Source organism: Aquarana catesbeiana, linkage group LG01, assembly GCF_042186555.1.
Source record: "Aquarana catesbeiana isolate 2022-GZ linkage group LG01, ASM4218655v1, whole genome shotgun sequence".
Classification (NCBI taxonomy): Eukaryota; Metazoa; Chordata; class Amphibia; order Anura; family Ranidae; genus Aquarana; species Aquarana catesbeiana.
The window spans coordinates 175,315,756-175,338,801 of NC_133324.1; the positions used below are offsets into that span (position 1 = coordinate 175,315,756).

A 23,046-nucleotide genomic window follows, 5' to 3' on the forward strand; every position below is an offset into this window, starting at 1 on the left:
ATTTCTTATGGCTTTCGTTCAACAATGGAAGCAAGACACTCTTCCATAAAGGCCAGATTTGTGGAGTGCACGAATACTAGTTGTCCTGTGTCCTGTGGACAGATTCTCCCACCTGAGTTTTGGATCTCTGTAGCTCCTCCAGAGTTACCATGGGGGCCTCTTGGCTGCTTCTCTGATTAATGCTATCCTTGCCTGGTCTGTCAGTATAGATGGATGGCCATGTCTTGGTAGGTTTGTTGTGCAATACTTTTTCCATGTTCGGATGACGGATTGAACAGTGCTCTATGAGATGTTCAAAGCTTGGGATATTTTTTTATAACCTAACTCTGCTTTAAACTTCTACACAACTTTATCCGTGACCTGTCTGGTGTACTCCTTGGCCTTCACGATGCTGTTGTCTAACAAACCTCTGAGGGCTTCACGGAACAGTTGTATTTATACCGAGATTAAATTACACACAGGTGGACTCTATTTACTAGATTTTAGTTAGGGGTATTGGAGTAATGGGGGCTGATTACAAATCCACGTCACACTTTTCAGATATTTATTTGTAAAAAATATGAAAATCATTTATTTTCCTTCCACTTCACAATTATGTGCCACTTTGTGTTGGTCTATCACATAAAATACCAATAACATACATTTACATTTTTGGTTGTAACATGACAAAATATGGAAAATTTCAAGGAGTATGAATACTTTTTCAAGGCACTGTATACTCGCTAGCATGTTGGTGATGCCGCCTTTGCTGCATTAAAATTGAAAAAGAATGAGAGGCAACATAATGTAAACAAGGAGGAGTTATGAAAATGAGGAGTGGGGGAGGTGTGTTGTAGTCCAGCAGAGGAGAACTCGGGCAGGACTGACAACCCTGCTTTTGATTTCACTGCTACAATGGCAGTGTTTCCATCCTACTACAGCTAGTTAGGTGCTGTCCACATTTCTGGTGGATCAGTATATTTTTTTTTAGTACTTTCAGCATATTGAAAGAAATATAACATGGGGAATGTATTAGAGAGTGGTGCTGATATTTTTTATTTTTGTTGCTTTAGAACTCACATTGTCCTGTAGCTGAAGATTGAGCGAATTTAGTACATATATTTTCTTTTATTATGTTAAGCACTGCATAGAAATATATAGGTGGAATTGTACCAGAGAGCTCACCAATCACTACTGTAGTGCTCACTTAATGGAAGCAGCCAGTGGAGGACTTGCCACTATAATCCAATTCTGGCAGAAATATCAGTTGGGGGGGGGGGCTGGCCTGGCCCGGCCCATTTTAAAAAGCCAACTTTGATTTGTGAAATTTTTTGGGTTCCTATGTTAGGTATTGTATGTTATTCAGCTTTGGTGATAAAACCCTTTATATAATGTCAGATTGGGGCTTTATATTATAAGGAAATATCTGGTGTAAAAGTAATGTGAACATTCCCACTTGTTTCTAGGTTACATTTACACTTCAAATACTTTCAGTAAAGTCAAAGGAGGCCTGCCTGTGCGATTCTCTGCAGTACATTATGCTCTGGGTGAACGGATGCATTTTTTCCCCTTGTTTTCTACATTGAGCGCCAGCAGGCCATATAATTGCAAAAACTGAAAAGAGCAGTTTCCTTTCCCGCAGATTCCAGTGACTAAGCCAGTAATTTGTAGAAATGAAACATCAACTATAAAAATATTTGTGGATGTCAGATGATTGCTGGAATATTTCCACGGTTTTGAGATTGAATCTACTCTGCGTTAAAGGGAAGATGTAAATATGGGAGCCATCAATGCTGACTTCGTTCTTTAAAGCCTATGTAATGGCAAATTAAAAAACACATAGGCAGTACATCTTTGTAATACATGCACATCTGCTCATGTTTTATTCCTTTACAGACCCTGCAAATACTTGTAGACCTGCCATAAATGTACTTAGCTCTTAGTTTCCTATTGTGGGCTGACAACAGCGTTTTTTTGGACTAAATAAATTCAGCCCTTCCTATTGTCTTTTGGTAAACTGCTTAACCACTCCCAAATTCCATTTATCTTTAAAGGGTAACTCTACTTTTGTGAGAAAAAAAATTAGCAAATAAAAAAATATATAGCGTATACAATTGCAAATTTTCTGTAAAATGCAATATGGCTACCTGGAGGCGTTCTGTACACAGATGATGTACAGACTGCCCCCTTAAAATATAGTTTCCTGCTTGGGTGATTGGCTTACTGATTTTCTCTGAAGTTTTCACTAGGATACAAGTCAGATATTTAGCACCTCCTGCAACAAAATGTCATTTTTGGTGAGATACTCCCAAAGTAAAATTATATCTAAAGGGATGCAGACCTTGCCAATTTCCGCATGGCCATATTGTAATTGAATGTTATTAAAAATGATCTTTCCTTTTGCGCTGTAATATTCTGTAAAGTACAATGCAATATGGCTACCTGGTGGTGTTCTCTACACAGAATGTTTAGAGAACACCCCCCCCCCTACAAACATAATTTCCTTCTTGTGTGATTGGCTCACTGACTTTTCCAGAAGTCTACACTAAGATACAAGTCAGATATCAGGCATCCCCTGCAACAAAAATATAATTCTCGCAATAGGAAATCATGTCTAAAGGAGAGCAGACCCTGTAATTTTCCTCATTAGAGCCCTGCAGGTACAGCAGCTGCTTGATAATTATGAAACCACTCCCATACAGAAGCACATGGACACAGACAAACCGCTATTTCTTCAGAATAACAAAAGGTAGGAATCTGCAACAAAGTTTGTTAAAATCCTTGCAATGTAAATAGATCACCCAGATGAGGAGTGCTTTTTTTCTCAACAAACATGGGGACTGATTAACTTCTGGTCCAAGGTAACAACAAGAAGGGCTAAATAGACCCGCTAGTTGTCCATAAACGGTTATATTATTTACAAATTTAGAAAAATTGTTGTCTGAATATTCTTTCTTGTCATTTGAGTGAACTAGTTTTGTTCAAAAGCTCTTAAAATTTCATGCAGACCTTGAGTTTACATATACTGTACTTTAAAGGAGAAGTAGGGCCTAAGCTTTTTGGAACACAGGAACGCGCTTCATTCTGTACTCCTGTGACCTGTTTTCAACCGACAGTGGGCAAAAGTGCACTGTCAGCTAACGTCGCTGAATCAGTCTGTGCTCTAGAGAGGTCCCGACTTTGAAGTCAGGATCCACTCAGATGCTTGGGCGGCAGCTGGTTCGGCCTCTTAAAGAGCTACTGGGATACTGAGCCAGCCACTACCATACCCCTACACAGCACGTTGCTCCTGTGAGCGCTGGAGGGGCACAGCAGAGAGTTATCTCCTCCTTATTGGTAAAAGTTACCGAATTACATAGTTGGTAACGTTGAATAAAGACACCGGTCCATCCAGTTTTAAGTTGTCAGTATTAAATTCCATATCCCTGCATTTTGCGATCATTAAGATGCCCATCTAAAAATTTTTTGAAACTAGCGACATTCCCTACTGATACCACTGCTTGTGGAAGGGGGTTCCATATCCTCACTGCTCTGACAGTAAAGAACTCTCTAGCAGTTTAAAGTCAAACCGCTTCTCTAGTTTCAATGAATATCTGCATGTCTTTTTAAACGACCTCCCACTGAAAATTTTTCCCTATGCTAGGGTCACCAGTAAGGTATTTGTATATCACTTTCATATCTTCGCTCAAGCGTTCCTATCTCCAGAGAGAATAAGTTATTGCTTGTAGTCTTTCCCCATAACTGAGGTCCTCCAGTCCCTTTATTAGCTTTGTTTCCCTTCTCTGGACACTCTCTACAGTTCCAGCATATCCTTCCTGAGCATCAGAACTGGACAGCATACTCAAGATGTGGCTGAACCAGAGTTTTGTAAAGTGGCAGAATAATAGTTTTATGTCTGGAGTAAATCCCCTTTTTAATGCATGCTAATATTCTGCTAGCTTTACTTGCAGTAGCTTGGCATTGCATGTCATTTTTGAGCCTGTCATCTACTAGAACCCCCAGATCTTTTTCTATCCTGGATTCCCCCAATGGTAATTTGTAATTACTGGTAGCAAGTCTTTTCTAAAAACGAGGCTTGTAAATGCCTATTTAGGGCTATCTTCAGGCCGGTCATGTGACTCACGACCGCTTTACAGCTCTGAGACAGGGCTTCTATGGGAGGGGCTGAGCTGCCATGTGACCTCCCGGGTGACGTCAAAGGGAGATCTCAGCCCCTCCTGCAGAAGCCATGTATCGGAACTGTAAAATGGCCGTGAGTCACGTGACCAGCCTGAAGATCGCCCTAAATAGGTATTTGCAAGCCTCATCTTTAGAAAAGACTTACACAGGGTGCCTGTAGATAGAGGGGCTGCCAGTAATTTAGAAATTTGAGTTAACAAACACTTTAATATGTAGCATTGAGCGCAGTTTAGGGAAGTTGGCTCTTTTGAAATTGAGTGTACTTGTATTACCATTGTGTTTCCTTTTCCTGTGATTTATACTGAATGTAATTACCTTGTGATCACTGTTTCCTAAGTTGCCCGGTATTTCCACATTCGCGATCCTGTCTGTGTTGTTTGTGATCAGGAGGTCTAGTAATGGTTTATCTCTTGTTGGTGCATTCACCAACTGACCCATGAAATTGTCCTGCAAGATATTCAGGAAATGGCGAGCCTTAGATGAGTAAGCAGTTCCTTCCTCCCAATCTCGATATCTGGATAATTGAGATCCCCCATTATAATAAAATTGCCCTGCCTTGCCACCGTTCTGAACTGTGATAGAAAGTCAGACTCCTCCTCATCCTTCAGGTTAGGGGGCCTGTAGCATATGCCCACTATTAATTTCCCATTAGTTTCCTCCCTTTGGAGCTCCAACCAAAGGAACTCCTACTTCTCCTTTGCTCCATAAGTAATGTTGTCCCTTACGTTCACTTGCAATTCATTCTTGATGTACAGTCATACCCCTCCTCCTTTCCTACCCTCCCTGTCCTTACAATATAGAGAATACCCCTGAATGGTTGCCAGCCAGTCATGTGAGCTGTCAAGCCAAGTTTCTGAAATTCCCATAAAATCGAATGAAACACTATGAAACAACAAACGTGGTTTCATAGTGTACGCTACATGTAATATGATCTCTGAATGGGGAGAGAATCCTGTGATTCATCTGACTCTCATCCATTCACAGATCGTGTAACATGCAGTGTACAATATGAAACGGCTTTTGTCGAAGAAGGGAGGACGATGTGGGTCCCTGTCAGGAGCTTGTTCATGCAGCTTCACAGAGGGCTTGGGGTTATTAACCCCCCACAGCTCTGGAATTTCATCTGCAGGAAAAGGACAGGGTATCCCTGTACAGAAGAGTTCTACAGGATCCAGTTGCCTGCAGGATGTGGGACATAATTCATTATAGGCAAAGCGGACTATACACTACTAGAATTTTGTTCAAAATTTTCAATTTTAAGAACCTTCGTTCGATTTTCTGATCAGTAGGGTAAATAGATGTTCATTGTCGACCACAGTTGAAAATTCAAAGGAGCAGGATGGAAAATTTTTCTCAAACGAATTTCTAACAGTTAATGTTATTTTTCAGAAAATGACATTCATTCCAAAATCAAAAGTAAAAAGCAAACACATTTTGCAGTACATTCAAACAACATTTGTCTCATCAAATGTACAAAGAATTTTCATACATTCTATCAAAAATCTAGTGTATAGCCAGCTTACGTTCGGTCACTGAATCTATAGAGGGGAGTTATTTTGGGTAAACTTCAGCTTTCAAAGATCACCTGCACCTTGCTTGGTGACCCGAACCACAGCTGTGTCACTTTAACTTGGCCGGCAAACATTAAAAAATTTGGACAATGAAGGAATACGTTTGGCTATTTATAGGAACAAAGTTGATAAGTGCACAGTGGTGGGATGTCAAATTCAGATACAGTATAGCTAAAGCCAAAACTTTTTTTATTTTTCCTTTCCTGTTTAGTTTTAGCAAAGCTCATTATCCTTGGGGGGAGATTTGCTAAAATTGGTTCATACAGAATCTGGTGCAGCTATGTATAGTAACTGATCAGCTTTCAGGTTTTAGCCCATGTTCACACTGAGGGCCGGTTTGAAATCATTTCAAACCAGCATTTCAGTCCGATTTCAGGGGAGATTTGACAGACATCTGTGCGGATTCATACACAGATTTCTATTCAAATTGCCCCCAAATTAGCCAAAATTAGTGCAGAAACTACTTTTGGGCATCGGTGCGGCGCCGCAAAGTCAGAGTCGCAACGATTCGGACAGTTCAATTGCCAGCAATAGACAGCGATTTGTCAAATCGCCCAATGTGAATGTGGGCTTATTTTCAAAGCTTTATGCTGCAGTAATTGTGTGATGCTGCAGCTGTCTTACGTCCGCTCTAAGACTGAGAACTGAGCAATCACATGACCGCTGATCGCTCGGTTCTTGGTCTGCTCAGAGTGGTGACTGGGTCATAGGAGAGCAAAATGGCCCAAAAACTTTTGGCCATACGTCTCTTGTAATTTGATAGATGCTAACTAGAATAAGGGCCTCTTCTCATGTGCAGTAGTCCTAGCTGTCCCACTGAAAAGCATTTCACAGTGGGTTACGTTTCATAGGATGGTGATATGCCACCTCAAGACCGCATCTTATAAAGGATAGTTTCACCTTTTAAACATGTTACTCCTGTATTTAGGGTGTGTAACATGTTCACGCAGACCTCCTAGGAATCTGTGGGGGCTGGGAGGTATATACAGGGTCTGATGCTACCTGGAAGTGTCAGAGCTAAATGTATTCGTCTAAAATCAGACCAGTACAAGAAAGATTTTTGATTGGTTCCTATGAGCTGTAACTAAAGCCTAGCACACACCACTTTTTTTTTTTTTTCTTTCAACCCAGCGGGTTGAATAAAAAAAAAAAACCTGTCAGCGCAGATCGGAAACCGCTGTACTGATAATCCAATGTTAGTACAGTGATCTCCCCTGCTAAGCTATTGTGTTCTGACAGGGGGGCAGGCCCTCGTCAGAACACTCCGGTCAGTGCTCTCAGCAATTAGCTGAAAGTGCTGATCAGGAGCTGGTCAGCGCACAGTTTTCGGTCATGAGCCTTCGACAGAAGCTGGCCCGCCTGCCATACACACAGGCCGGATGTTGGCTGGCTTCTATTGAACCGGCGGATGCCGGCTGACATTCGGCCCGTGTGTCAGAATCAGCATCTGGGAATAAAAACTCTTTATAAGGCCTCATGCACATAGGGCGTCTGATTAGCCCCTCTGAAGCTGCTAAAGTGGTAATAGCCGTGTATTGCACAGACGTTGAGGTGTGTCCAACGTTTGAGCATTAAAGTGGAAGTTAAGTCAAAGTTTAAAGCTAAACCTACTTCCACCCCCATTCTAAGCCTATTCTAAATAATCTCATAAAAAATCATATGTATACTTACCTATTCTGAAGGCAATCTGGTCCAGTCACATGATCACTCTAGCGGCCAGCTGCAGTGAAGAGGGGAGATCGCCAACAACAGCTGCAAATGCCTGAGAGATGACATCACCCATAGGTATACTGTTTGGCATCTATTGTCAGCTGTCCTTTCTCTACGCTGAAGCTGGTGCTAACAGTTGATCATGGGACCGCATTGGAGTGGCTTCAGCATGGGTCATATACAAATCTTCCTATTACAGGGTTAGATAGAATAGGCCTAGAATGTGGGTTGGAGTAGGTTTAGTCTTAGTTGGCTTTTGAGTGAACGTCCAAATTAATGGATCCCATTGGTCAGAATATTAATTTGTTCTGGCCAATGAAATGAATTAACACCCAAACGCTAGATGCATCTAGTATTTAGGCGCATTCAGCATTTTTTTCTGCTTTTCAACTCCTCTCCTTAATGCACTTTTTGGTGGGTTTTTTTTGTCGCCCTCTAAACCCGCCTTTCTCAACCTTTTCAACACAGAGGAACCCTTGAAATAGTTCTCCAGTCTTGGGGAACCCCTGCTGAAAATGAAAAATCTACAACTCCTGATACATTAGTATGATGGTCAATGGGAAGAATTACCTCCTTTCAGATATATAAAAAGATCAATGGTGTCAGCGGGAACTTATATTAGAGGCAGAAATTACCCAATGCTGATGGGACCCCTAGCAACCTCTGGAGGAACCCTGGTTGAAAATCACTGCTCTAAACGTTCCTCTTCTAATACCCCTGTAAACACCTATGTACGCATGCACACCCAGGCTTTCATAGAGGTACTTTTAATGCCAAACCTCCTATAAAAGCGGCATTAAATATGGCTGTTAGGTAGTCATCTTCAAATGCACTGTAAGCTGAACTGTAAGAGTACTAATCTACTTAGTAGAAATAGTGATCAGATATTTAGTACTATGCTGTTTACTTTTAGGACACTCCAAAAGGAAAAGGGGCGTCCATGGAGCTGAAGAAGAGAAGGATTGAATCTGTACCTCTGAAAGAGTTTTTTTTCTAATGCTAGCAATGAACATGGCAATTGTTAAAGGTTTTCTATCAACTCAAAAAAAAGAAAATAACTGAATTGAAGGATCCACAGCTTTTTGACATATATATAATTGTAATCAGTTTCTGGTATCAAGCAACCAAACCATCAAAATTGAAGTGGAAATGATCAAAACAACCACAGTGCCTGTGAAGTCAATTTTAATCCAAATTTCAACTATCAAAACAAGTTTTGCTGGACTGTTTATTCCCATGCATTTTTTATTTCGCTTTGAATCTTGTGCCACAGATATGACCAGCAGTGGCAAAACTGCTAAATTTTCCTCCACTGAAGCTGGTTCTACAGAACATGCTAGATGGCTTTCAAAAATGAATTGAAGGGTTACCTACATTTATTTATGTACTTTTATAAAATATATACTAGATTTTTTAATCAGATTTTTTTGTAAAGTTACCATTGGGGTTAGGGAAGGAATGTGTTTTACCTTAAAGTAGATGTAAACAGTTAAGGTTGCTATAGATGGATTGAAGTTCAGGTGTTTCAGCAGGGACTGGCCCGATCGTCATCCAAGTGTGGCTGTCCTTGCATGCTAGAAGCTGATCCTAAAGCTGGCCATACACCATACAATTTTCTTATTCAATTTTCTTTAGATTTACCTTCAACTATGTAGTAGAAGGGCCTGCCTGATTGCATACAAATTGAAAGTGTTTAGGTTTGACCTCCTATTATATGGTTTTGGTAAATCTAAACCAAAGTTGCACAAGAAAATTGTATAATGTATGGCTAGCCTTAGACTGATTTCTGTTCAGCGGATAAGTTGGAAAACTTTTGTTGATCAGCAGCTGCAGCCGCTGATCAGTCTCGGCAGGGAAAAAAAGACATAAACCAGGTGAATGGAGGAATCTGTTTTTTTTTTTCTTTTTTTTTTGTTCAACCCACTGGCTGAACAAAAAAAAAATAAACATTCCTCTATGGCAGTGGTGGCGAACATTGGCACCCCAGATGTTTTGGAACTACATTTCCCATGATGCTTCACTACACGGCAGAGTGCATGAGCATCATGGGAAATGTAGTTCCAAAACATCTGGGGTGCCAATGTTCGCCATGACTGCTTTATGGCCAGCTTAAAGTGTTACTAAACTAAAGTCTGTATATGCAGTAAAGCATGCTTGTTATACTCACTGTGGAACCTAAGAGGTTAATCCTCTGCATTGTGTAAAGCCTGTTTGATCCTCCTCACTGATGCTCCCCCTCTTCCCCAATATATCTGCTGATAGAATAGAGCCTTTGGAGTCACTCTGCACGTGCTCAGTTTGGTGTGTATTGCTAGAGAGTTTTTTTTTTTTTTCCTTGGGAGGGTGATCACCACATGGCCAGTCAGCACTGTCCAGACAGAGGGTTAGGGGTCCTGCAGCCTCATAGGGCAGTCAGAGAAGAATGAAAACTCCTCCTACAAGCTTTAGTAAGACACTAATAGAAGTCCCAAGACTGTTATATACTTCTGATGAGAAAGGGTATTTAGAAGTTTATATTTACTAAAATACTTCAATTTCTAATTTCTCTGTGTACTCTGGGAGACCAGATATTAAAGTGAATGTAGGGTCCTGGGTTTAGTAACACTTTAATATCGGGACAATTCTGGCACTCCGCTCCTACATGTAAAAATCCTCTTTTTTTTTTTGCTAGAAATTACTCAGAACCCCCAAACATTATATATGTATTTTTAGCAGAGACCCTAGGGGATAAAATGGCCGTCATTGCAACTTTTTATGTCACACAGTATTTGCACAGCAATTTTTTAAACGCGATTTCATGAATTTAAAAAAAAAACACTAAAGTTAGCCCAATTTTTTTGTATAATGTGAAAGATGAGTAAATAGATACCTAACAACATGTCACGTTTTAAAATTGTGCACATTCGTGGAATGGCGTCAGACTTCGGTACTTAAACATCTCCATAGGCAACGCTTTAAATTTTTTACAGGTTACCTGTTTAGAGTTAGAGGAGGTCTTGACCTAGAATTATTGCTCTCGCACGAACGTTTGTGGTGATACCTCACATGTGTGGATTGAACCCTGTTTACATATGTGGGCATGACTTGCGAGCACGCAGGGATGGGGCACTTAAAAAAAAAAAAAAAATTCTGTTTGTTTTTTTTTGTTTTTTTTTTTACACTATCCCTTTACCTTTTTTTTTTTTTTTTTTTTTTTTTTTCTTTTTCACTCTTTTTCCTATTACAAGAAATGTAAGCATCTTTTGTAATAGGAATATGGAATGACAGGTCCTCTTTATGGAGAGATCTGGGGTCAATAAAACCTCACCTCTCTCCTCCAGGCTGGAAAGTCTGAAATAAATAAAATAATGATCCCGGCTTTCCTGCCGTGTACACAGCAGTATTTACAACTGCCAGGCCGGATGTGACGTCATAACGTAGCGCCCGGGCCTCTGAGAGTCATAGAGACTACCAGGGACAATCTGGTCCTCTTTATTCTCTATGGTGAGCTTCTGCTGGTGGTGGATTCCATCTCAAGCTCGCTGATCGCAAGGGCGAGCTGGTAGAAGCACCGGAGGGCAGCGGGAGGAGAACAGCTGCTATGATTGTTCTTACGGTGCACAGAGTCACCGGCTGAAAAGGATAATATCTGAATGATGTCTGTAGCTGCAGGCATCACTCAGATATCCCCACTTAAAGTCCAGGACGTCATATGATGTACTGTGGGCAGGAAGTGGTTAATGTTTTACAAATGGTATTTTTTTTTTAGTCAAAATAATAAACATGTTATACTCACCTACTCTGTGCAATGGTATTGCACAGAGTGGCCCCAAGCTTCTTCTGGGGTCCACTGCCGGCGATCTTGGCTACTCTTCTCCATTAGGACCCATTACAAGTGTGCTCACTCCCAAGCTGACACAGCGTGGCTTGGCCCTGCCCCCGCTTCCTCCTCACAGCATTTGATTGACAGCAGCAGATGCCAATGGCTCCCACTGCTGCCCGAGTCCCTGTGTGAAGTGAAAGAGAGGAGAGAAGAGATCCAGGAGTAGACAGCTCTGGATCAATTGATGACTCATGTAAGTGTTTAGGGAAGTTGGGGAAGATGGCAAGCTCTAAAATGTTTTTTTACCTTAATGCATTTCCTGCATTAAGGTAAAAGACATTTTGGCTTTAGAATCACTTTAATTGTATGAACTAAGTGCTCATTCACAGCAGCCTGCACTTGAACAGGTACGGGCTGCTGTCCAATGTGTAGCAGTGATTAGGAGTGGTGTTACAATGCAGGACACGGTTTGCCTTTTTTTAACTGTACTAAAATGTCACAAAGGCGGCGACTTAGCCCAGGATCACATTTATGCAAATTGGCATGCGATTTTAAATGTCAAATCGAATGCCAAATCAGCGGCTATTGCCAGCAATAGCACCGTCCGAATTGGTACGACGCTGCGCCGATTCCCAAAAGTAGTTTCTGTATTACTTTTGGCGAATTTGCGTGCAAATATCAGGAGACAATCACCTTGAAATCAGCTTTTGTGTTATTTTAATGTATGGTGATATATGCACCAAAACTTTTTAAACAATCTTTAATAAATATCCTTGTAATCAATATATGTAATTAGCTGCCATTAAAGTCCCTGTGTGTACTCTGAGGGGTACCTTTTGTCCTATGGTATCTATATTTGGGATGTTGGCAACAATGTATGGATGGGATCTTAAAGTTCTAAAGTGGTTGTAAAGGCAGAAGGTTTTTTTTATCTTAATGTATTCTATGCATTAAGATAAAAAGCCTTTTGTGTGCAGCATCCCCCCTAATACTTACCTGAGCCCCATCTAGATCTAGCGATGTTATACGAGAGACTCCGCTATCCGGGACTCTTCCTCAAGCGCCATTGGCTCCCACTGCTGTCAATCAAAGTCAGTGAGCCAATTGAGGGGGGTGGGGTGGGGACGGGCCACTGCTCAGTGTCTGAATGGATACACGGAGCTGCGACTCGGCTCGGGTGCCCTGATAGCAAGCTGCTTGCTGTGGGGGCATTTAACAGGAGGAGTATCCGGGCTGCTCTGTGCAAAATTACTGCATAGAGCAGGTAAATATGACCTGTTTGTTATTTTTAACTAAAAAAACAAGACTTTAGTAAAGCATATAACTTAAATTCCAAGCTTAAAAAAAATTAGAATCAAGTACAGTGTGTATTCTCAGTTTAAAAAAGTACCCTCTGTTGCTTTCAGCCATATCCAAATATTTTGCGGCTGTGATCTGCCTTGCTGTTAGAGGGTAGCTACATTAGTTCTCCGTGGTCACCCCCCCCCCCCGGCATCAAAGCCCTGCACTTACCCCATCTAGGAAGCGGGCGGCTTTCTTCCTCCTTCTGTGGATCTCCTACTGTGGATCACGGCGCCGTGCATCCCTTTTCTCCTCTGCATCCAATAGGATCGCCTGACCTTTCAGTCAATCGGGAAAGGGTATCAGACCCGCACTTCCTAAATGGCAGTGAGGCGATTCAGTATTAGAAAAGCAAATATTCATTTGCTTTTCTAACACACCTGGATGGGCTCTGAGCGCAATGCTCTGCGCTCCGAGTCCACCCTATTTTGAAGCATATTAGAGCCTATGGCCTATGGCTCTAATCAGGTGCTTCAAAAAAACACCCCCCGCTGTAATTCCTGTGCCCGGCATCCAAAAAGGGGCCGGACACATGAATAGGGGGTGGTTGTGAATAGATTCATGCTTTGCATGAATCTATCTATTAGCCATATAGGGGGTGGCGTGGATAGAGGGGGTGGCGCCCGGGTGCCCTTAATAGACAGGGCCGCCCCTGCCATGGTCCCACTATATGTAGAAATCTAGCCACCCTCTTGTTCTCTCCCTAGATCATTGGTTCTCAACCTTTCTAGTGCCGTGACCCCTTGATAAAATTTCACAAGTTGTGGGGACCCCTAACAGTAAAATTATTTTCGTAGCATGGGTTGTCAGCATCCAAGGAAAGACAAGTAACTTGCACCCCTAACCCATGGACATTTAGTGCTCCCTGAGTCCTTTCCACTCATACACTATTAAAACCCCTTATGGTACATTTTAGGATGTACCACTCTTTCTCTTTGTTCTCCTTTCTTTCCCTTTTATCTCTCTCTCTATCCTAATTTCTTGTTTTTTTTTTTTTTATTTTTTTCCCATCCCTCTCTAGCCGTCTTTCTTGTTCTTTCTCTCCCTTTTTCTTTGTTCCTCCCGTTCTTTTCCTCTCCCTTCCATGTATTCTCTATTTTTATTCCTTCTCTTACTCCTTGGTGGTGGGATGAGTGGCAGGCAGTGCTGGCGGGGAGTTGGGATCAGTGGCAGTGCTGGAGGAAGTTCTGATCAGCCAACTTAGGTGTCCTTGATCAAGGTCATCTGCTGATCTGAGAACTGTAATGGGGACATTTAATGGCAGCTATAGTCGCAGGTAGTATTACATACTGTGTCTCCGACTTTGTGGTGTCTCGTAGCAGTGACAACTATGCTGAAATCAGGAGATAGTCTCCTCCAGCCCCTCCTACTTCACATTCCTGACCAGTCAGTTGACCTCTAGTCTCTGCCCCCCAGTCATGCCATGAACTGAATGAGCGGATGCGAAGAGGCTGAGTGGGCAGCTGCGGGCTCCAGGAACAGCCCTGCTGGGCGGACACAAAAAGACTGGGAGAGCAGTGCTGGCTTCAGGAACAGCCCAGGATTCAGTGACCCCTGGCAAATCATCATTTGACCCCTGAGGGGGTCCCGACCCCCAGGTTGAGAACCACTGCCCTAGATGGACTGTGGGATGTGTAGTGTGCATAGAGCAGTGCCCATGACCGCAACTAAAACAAACAGAAGTGGGGGGGGGGGGGGGGTTAAGAACTTTACAAGGAGGCAGAAAAACACAGTAGGAAATGATGTCATTAAAAATAAATGACAGGGTCATTACGTAGTGGATGTGTATTGATTATTTCTGGAAATAAGTATATAGTTTAGTGTCACCGACCCTTCGTTGGGTTTGATGTCGCCGAGGGACCTTCCACTGCCATCACATGAGGGACCAGAAAATCAGGTAAGTTAAAGTGCCTTTACTGTCCACTAGACTTACATGAGGCATTAACACTTACAATGCAGGCACAGCCCCACTACAATGGATAATTTTTCTATCCTGGTTGAGCTTTAAGGCCCCTTTCACACTTGTACGACCTAAAAGTCCACGACTTCAACACGACTTGAATCAATGCCTGTGTAATCTTGAGGTTTATTAACCTCAAGTCGCAACAAAGTCAGACCAAAGTAGTGCAGGGACTACTTTAATGTGGCTGCGACTTGAAGTCGAACAGATATGAATGGTATTCATTGGAAATCATGGGGTACGACTTGTCATGCGACTTTGCCGTCCCAAGTCGCACAATGTGAAAGGGGCCTAAGAATTTATGCCTATTACATTTACAGAATAATTTTATAATCACTGTTTATTCAAATAGGTATGTAAAATAAATGATATGGAACTGCTTTTTAGTTCAGAAGGACAAAGAAACCGTTTCTGAATGACCTTTTCCAGTCTGTGTGTTGGTATTTTACTGATATTCCTTTGTTGGTGAGGACAAACAAAGAATTCTGTGCAGTACAATTATTTGGCATGATAGAACAATTGGCAGTGAGAGCAGATAATTACGGTGTGAACTAATTTATCAGACACCAATATAGCAGTGATAGCTGGCTCATGCGGCACTCGCAGGGCGATGAATAGTACGGCAGTCATGTTTTAACACTTTCTTCCAGCTCGCTTGGCACTCGTCTCGCAGCATTGTGATTTATAGTTGAAAGCTTTAAAATTTTCTAATAACCATTTGGTCACTAAAATTAGTAGGCCATTCTAATTATCATGTCTTCACATTTGTCATTAGATGTTCAATATGTGCCATTGGCGCCACAGGGGCATATATTATATCTTCTTGGTGGATCGGAAACCTGTCCAGATCATTCATGGTTCACTTTAATTTAGATTAGGCTAAATAGCATTAGGCTTTATGTAAAATTAGAGATTGCTTGTTATAAGTTTGATCTATATTTAAAAATGTTTCAGGTGGCCTAATAAATGAAAGCATCCAAAAAAAAATGTTTGTGTTGATTATAGCAGTTAGTCATATTCACCTACCACGTTTCTGCCATAGTATGGGAGACACAGCGGGGGTTATTTACTAAAACTAGAGAGTACAAAATATAGTGCAGCTCTGCATGGAAACCAATCAGCTTCCAGATTTTAGGCTCAATTCACATCAATGCGTTTTTTCATGCTTTTTGCAGAAATGCAGGAAATTTTTTTTAACATGGGTTCCTATGGAACATGTTCACATCAATGCATTTTTGTGCCTCAGAGCTTTTGGAAAGGGTCAGGGACTTTTTTTTATGCAAAATGGTGCTTTTTTTGTTTCAATGGAGAAGCTGCAGAAAAGCATGCAGGGCAATTTGCGTTTGGCATTTTTAAATATGCCCAACAACAAATCCCCCCCCCCCCCCTAAAAAAAAAGTATAAAAAATGCAAAACGCAAATCGGGTAAAAACGCGGAAAGCACAACAAAAAACACTGCAGAAATGCTCAAAAGCAACATGCATAGAGGTGAATTGAGCCTTATTGCCAAAGCTTAATTGAACAGGCTAAAGTTAGAAGCTGATTGGCTACCATGCACAGCTGCACCATATTCTGAGTGCACCAGTTTTAATAAATCTCCCCCAAAGGATCTGGTTGCATTAAAGAATAAGAACAATTCCCTTTTATTGAGGATGGATTAAAAAAGCATATACAATTGTTTTTTTTTTACGTATCTGAATGTGACTGCATTGTTTTCAAAGGAGACATTTACACAGGTGCGTAAGCATGAGCTGCTTTCAGATATGTAACACAAAATCTAAAAATCTGTGCCTAAGAAAATGCACTTGCACATATAAATGCATGTATACGTACTTGTAAGCACATAAATTAAATCCTCCTCTTCTTGGGTCCCTCTCTGCCTCTGCTGGCTCCTCCCTCCTGTTGAGTGCCCCCACAGCAAGCAGCTGGGTATGTGGCACCCGAGCTGAGTCACAGCTCCGTGTATGCATTCAGACACGGAGCCGCGGCTCGTCCCCACCCCGCCTCCTCTCTCTGCTCATTGGCTCACTGACTTTGACAGCAGCGGGAGCCAATGGCGCTTTGCTGCTGTCTCAGCCAATGAGGGAGAGTCCCTGATAGTTGAGTCTCTCGTATAACATCGCTGGGTCTAGATGGGGCTCAGGTAAGTATTAGGGGGGCTGCTGCACACAGAAGGCTTTTTATCTTAATGAATAGAATACATTAAGATTAAATGAGCAAACGGGGAAAAAAAGAAAGCATTCTAAAGACAAATTATATACGCATTTGTCTTTACACATTTAAACACATCTATAAGCAAGTGAATTTTCTCCTAGAAAAGATGTGTATTAACATCAGTAGGATTTTTATGGCCATGTGAATGAGAACTTTGTGTGTGTTGTGTGGAATGTGTTTTCATGCTTCAAGGTGGGTAATCTCAGTGCACACAGACCTACGCCTTTTTTCATTTTTTTTTTTTTTTCTTTTTCCAGCACCTGTGCATTCTGATTCTCTTTAGTGTACTGGCAAGGTATACTGTTCAAAATAAATGGCACTGCAGATCATGTGTTAATGGCTTATTTACATCAAAACGCACATTAGAACACGGCACAGTTGGGTGTTGCAGTGCATTGGCATTCATTGTTAAATGCACCCCAAGACATATCAATAGTGGGCTACAACTCACCTACAGTGTTAATCTGCAGATTGTGGAAAAATCACGCAGGACCTCTTTTTTTACTTTTTTACTTTTTTTTTTTTTTTTTTCTTGTGTGTTTAGGTGCATTGGCCATCCAATCAATATGAACAGGCTGCCTAATGCAACATGCCTTGATGCACAAAAATGCACATGCTGCAGTGCACCTTGTTGTATTATGAATGAGAATCCAGTTTTTCTGTAGCAGCAACATTGAGCTCAGCCATGGCTGCTAAAGGGGGAGAGAGCGTGCACTGTACACTAGTAGATTTTTTTTTTTTTACAGGAAAATTGCTCTGAAAATTCTCAGTACTGTGGACCGCTTGACAAATGTAATTAGAAAATTTGTTTTCTTTTAACATACCATTTTGCATTGATAATTTTCCAAGCGAAAAAAAAACACATGCACTGTTAGAAAACATTTGTTCAAGAAAAATGTTCCATCCTGCTCCTTTAAATTTTCACATCACTATGTACAGTGCATATAAAAAGTCTACACACCCCTGTTAAAATGTCAGGTTTCTGTGATGTAAAAAAATGAGACCGATAAATCATTTCAGAACTTTTTCCACCCTTATGTGACCTATAAACTGTACAACTCATTTGAACAACAAACTGAAATCTTTTAGGTGGAGGGAAGTAAAAATAATAAACTAAAATAATGTGGTTGCATAAGTGTGCACACCCTCTTATAAATGGGGATGTAGCTGTGTTCAGAATTAAGCAATCACATTCAAACTCATGTTAAATATGAGTCAGTACACCCCTGCCTTCATTTAAAGTGCCTCTGATTAACCCCAAATAAAGTTCAGCTGTTCTAGTAGGTCTTTCCAGACACTTTTAGTCACATTCCTACAGCAAAAGCCATGGTCCTCAGAAAGCTTCGAAAGCATCAGAGGGATCTCATTTTTAAAAGGTATCAGACAGGAGAAGGGTACAAAAGAATTTCCAAGGCATTAGATATACCATGGAACACAGTGAAGACAGTCATCATCAAGTGGAGAAAATATGGCACAACAGTGACATTACCAAGAACTGAACGTCCCTCCGAAATTGATGAAAAGACGAGAAGAAAACTAGTCGGGGAGGCTGCCAAGAGGCCTACAGCAACATTAACCACTTAAGGACCAAGCCTCTTTCTGAGATTTGGTATTTGCAATACTTTCTGTCACTCCATATTTGCGCAGCGGTCTTACAAGCACACTTTTTTGGGAAAAATACACTTTTTTTGAATTAAAAAATAAGACAACAGTAAAGTTAGCCCATTTTTTTTTATTGTGAAAGATAATGTTACGCTAAGTAAATTGATACCCAACATGTCACGCTTCAAAATTGCACCTGCTTGTGGAATGGCAACAAACTTTTACCCTTAATCTCCATAAGTGACATTTAAAAAATTCTACAGGTTGCGTGTTTTGAGTTACAGAGGAGGTCTAGGGCTAGAATTATTGCTCACGCTCTAACGTGAAGCATGGTGGTGGCAGCATCATGCTTTGGGGCTGTTTTTTTAACTACTTTAACCCCTTCACGACCACCTAACACGTATACGCAGTGTCCAAGAAGTGGGCTTTAATCCCAGGTGCCGCACGTATGTGTTCTTGTGTTTGTGCTGGAAGTACTCTTGCTCTCACACTCCCAGCACAGAGACCTCTGGTGACAGCCCCAGGTCTCTAGTAAGGATCAGGACCTGGGGGGAATTGGATCCTGATCACATGACTGCTGTGATAGCCGCTGATTGGCTATCACAATGATCATTCACTCTGTAGCCTGCCCTGTGTTGTTTTACTTCTGCGAAGAGGAGAAACAACAGACTTTCCCTCTGGCGAGGAGAATTTCCTCCTCACTAGAGGACAGGTCTGTTTAGAAAAAAAAAAATGTTCAGCGCTTTATCGAGTGTATTGAGTGTTAGTGTAGGTGCCAGTGTTGGTTTAAATTAGTGGCAGTGTGTCAGTTACTGTCCGTGGCTGTGTAAATGTCAGTAAGTGGCAATATTATTGTCTGTGTGTTTTAAGTAAGAAAAAAAGTTTTATATTTAGTGTCTGTGTGTTTAGGTAGGAAAATAATCCAAAATGCATACTATTGTTTGTTAGCCCTACAACCGGTACAAAGGACATAAAATGCACACGTATGTGGTATCACCATGATCGTCAGGAGTAGAAGAATTTATTTTGCAGGATTTTTGGTGGTCATGGTAATGCCATAAAAAATATACAGCTACGTTAAAAAAAAAATCCTTTTTTTACTATTTTGGGCCAGCTTTCCTTTCATAATAAAACAAAATCAGGAGATATCCGCTATCATGTACAACCAAATGAAATCCCAATCTATCCTGAAAAAAAACCAAGCTATAATCCACCTGAATGCACTAGTAGTGATGATGTATACAGTTTTACAAACACGTGTCAATGTTGCAAATTTGGGATTGGGCATTGTGGTTTGTATTGACCCTGGTCCTGAAGGGGATAAGAGGAGGTTATCCAATGGCTGTAGCATCAGGACAGGAGAGGCAGAGGCTGCCATTAGGAGTTGTTTTCACAGACTTTGGGGGCTAATGTGGCCTACATGTATGCAACTTATATTAAGTAAGAGATTTCTTCAGAACACAGAGCATTTGCATCTGCTGAGACTCCTTGACTGCATGTGCTTTTTTTACCGAATGGGTGAATCAACCCTTTAAATTCCTTGCTCTTTGCATTGCTCTTGCCGCCGCTTGTTTTAGAAAAGTGCTCAGAGACCAGACAAGTGGCCATAATGGAGCAGCGGTTACCTTCCTAGCTATGTTGTCGGGCAGCCACATGGGGTGGGTGCCCAGTCCAACCTCATAGCTAGGCTTAAGAAAGACCTACTAACATTGGACAAAGTGCCACGTACTTTACCCCATGGAGGGACAGAACTGTGAGTAAAAAAGTCTAGTTCTTTAAGGTTCGCTGGCTGTTTAACTACGCGTTCTCTCAATCACATAAGATCTTATGCATTTTTATTTGCAAATCTGTTTTATGTGTGCCATGACCCACCTGTATCTGCGGTTTTAATTTCCCATGTTATACCCACTCAAGATAAATCAGCAGACTGCCATCAAGTGTAATTTTTTTTTGTGGCCAATCTCTTTTTATGCTCTTTCTCTTTTTTCCCCATTTAGATATTCATTTAGAGGAAGTCACTGATTGGCCGGGACTGAAACTCAAACTAGGGCAAGTGTCAGGGCTGGCACTGGACCCCAACGATAACTTAGTTATATTTCACAGAGGCAATCACGTCTGGGATGAAAAGTAAGTACCATTACAAATCACATGTATTATCGCGGGCATTGCATACAGCAGATATACAAATAGCCTTCTTAAAGTGTGTATTTTGGGACAGGAAACTGTGTGGTTGCGCAAATAATAATGTCGCCATTTTACTCAAGGAACACATGGCATTCTGGTGAATAAGTTAAAGTATAGCCCTGACATCTTCTGAAAAAAACATCTTTCATCTTCAAGAGGCTCTTTTATGCCTATAAATGACATACCTCCCAACTTTTTGAGATGGTAACAAGGGACGCCTATTCATAAAAGTAGGTAGGCATAGGACACACCCCCTGCCATGCCGCCTTACAGGAGCATTATACATAACAAAAGAAAAATAATTAAACCCACAGGGGCTTTTTTTACCACTATTATTCCTTTTATACTGGCTTTTGAAAATTACAAATGCAGCAATTTAGAAATTAGATGAAAGGTTTAGCACTGTAAAATCCTTTTTGAAAGATAAATGGTGCACTTTATATAAAACTATACAAATGAGGAGGAAAGAGGGACTTGGTTCCAAATCAGGGACAGTCCCTCAAAATCACGGACAGTTGGGGGCTGTGAAATGGGAGTGTGTGATCTGTTACTAGTAAACCTAAAGAGTGTCAACACCCAAACACTTTATCCAAATGTGTTCTTGTTCCTATAAAGATAAAAATGTTCATGCTTTTTAATCCAGCCTTCTCTCGATTAAGTCATACCAGCAAGGTGTATCCTCAGACTCTTATTTCCCAAGGTGACAACACATATTCAGTTCAGGTGCAGTGTTGTCATCCTTTCCAGAGCACTCTTGAATTGGACTTCAAGTAATTACCAGCCACTGCTTTAGAACACGCAGAGTTCATTCAAAGAGTCTGCAGAATGTGCATAGGACAGGGGGATTTATCATGAACATAGAAAGGGGAAATTTTTGTTGCATTAACAATGCAATGCTATTTTACTTACAACGCTTTACAAAACAAAGTATTCTTTTGTGGGAGAATAATTGTACTTTAATGGTGCAGTTTCTGGTAGCTATGAGCAGATTTAGGTACAAACGTAGGAAAAAGAGGCAGCTGGTTTAGATGTAGTTGCCTCCACTGAAACTTTAGTCTCCATGTAATTCCCCCATAAGGCAGCCCATACATTGATTATTTCTACTCACTGGTTGAATGAAAGAAATGATCTGATTCCCCCATCCACCCATTCGATGTGGATGGGGAATCCCTCCCACTGTGGCATTGTATTCTAAAAGAGGAGAGCCTTCCCTGGCCTCAGAATACAATGGTCTGTGTGCACAACCAGCCTTCCCATACATGAACCAAAATTTGTCCGGTCCCTGCTGAGCTGGCCAAATTTCTATCCATGTATGGCCGGCTTTAATCACATGGTCACCACCCATTGCTTCCCTCTTTCCTAAGGTTGAAGAGGGAGTATTTGTGTTATCTGTGGAGAATCTAAGTATAGAAATGTTTTGAGAACTGTTAATAGTTTATCTAAATCCTAGAAGAAATTTGTTATATATTACAGCGTTCCAATGGTGAACCACCAGATATGGTGGGTGGATTTATTTATTTATTTTTTTAGGTTTTTCTTCCCCTTAATTTTCATTTAATATTCTTGCAAGTAACACACTGGCGGTGCTTTAATAAAAAGGTGGGGTATACATGGGCAGGGCTAAGAGGGTGGACTCAGGGGTGGAGCCAAGGGTGGCAGCAAAATGAGGTTTTCACCTAGGGTGTTAAAAATCCTTGCACTAGCCCTGAGAACACCAATTAGGTTTTTTATTGCTGTCTGTGCCCCCATTAGGGAGAGTCACCCTCTCCATTTGTCCTGTTTATCATTATCATATAAAGCAAAAATAATAAAATCCCTAATTTTGGATTGCCCCCAGAAAAGTAATAGAGTAGAAATCTTTAAATGGGGGCACTAGTTCTAGTGACCTTGAGGGGGGCCCAAGGTATTCAGTTAATTTATGGAATAGGGGAAGCTGTGCTTAAATTTAAGTCCACAATAATTGACATAAAGACAAAAAATTGTACCCCACCACCGTAGCTGTAGATTGAGCTTACCGGACGTCAAGCTTAAAAGGCAGGTGGCTATAGCCCAGCCAAGGCCTCTAAGCTTGCTGATGACCACAATAGGAACAGTATTCGGATGGTGAAGATCATTCGCTAAGACCCGCGTCCAGCATCTATATACTCAGTAAATTGCCCAGAAGAAAAAAGAAACAAAAACAGAGCCCGTCCTCCAATCGCGTGGTGACGTGGTTAAACTTCAAAAATGTTGGCTAAAATGTATTCTGCTACATGTCTTTGATTTAAAAAATCACAATAAGTGTATATTGATTGGTTTGCTTGAAAGTTACAACATCTAGTATGGTATATATACTGGAGTTTGTATTTATTTTTTATTATATACTACTAATGGCAGTGATCACCAACTTATAATGGGAATGCGACGGCGGCAATCTGATTGATCACCATTGACACTAATACAGTGATCAGGGATAATACTATAAGCTCTCACTGTGCTAATGATACTGGCTGAGAAGGGGTTAA

The 23,046-nt window shown here is 41.1% G+C and overlaps 1 protein-coding gene across 4 annotated transcripts in view; it reads left to right on the forward strand.

The window, feature by feature from the left end:
* PAM (peptidylglycine alpha-amidating monooxygenase) overlaps positions 1-23,046 on the forward strand; it is a 331,085-nt gene that overhangs the window by 250,586 nt on the left and 57,453 nt on the right. For all 4 annotated transcript variants that reach the window (XM_073624571.1, XM_073624572.1, XM_073624573.1 and 1 more), the window contains one exon: positions 20,356-20,485. In XM_073624571.1, the coding sequence (XP_073480672.1) occupies positions 20,356-20,485 (130 nt within the window). The remainder of the gene's footprint in view (positions 1-20,355; positions 20,486-23,046) is intronic.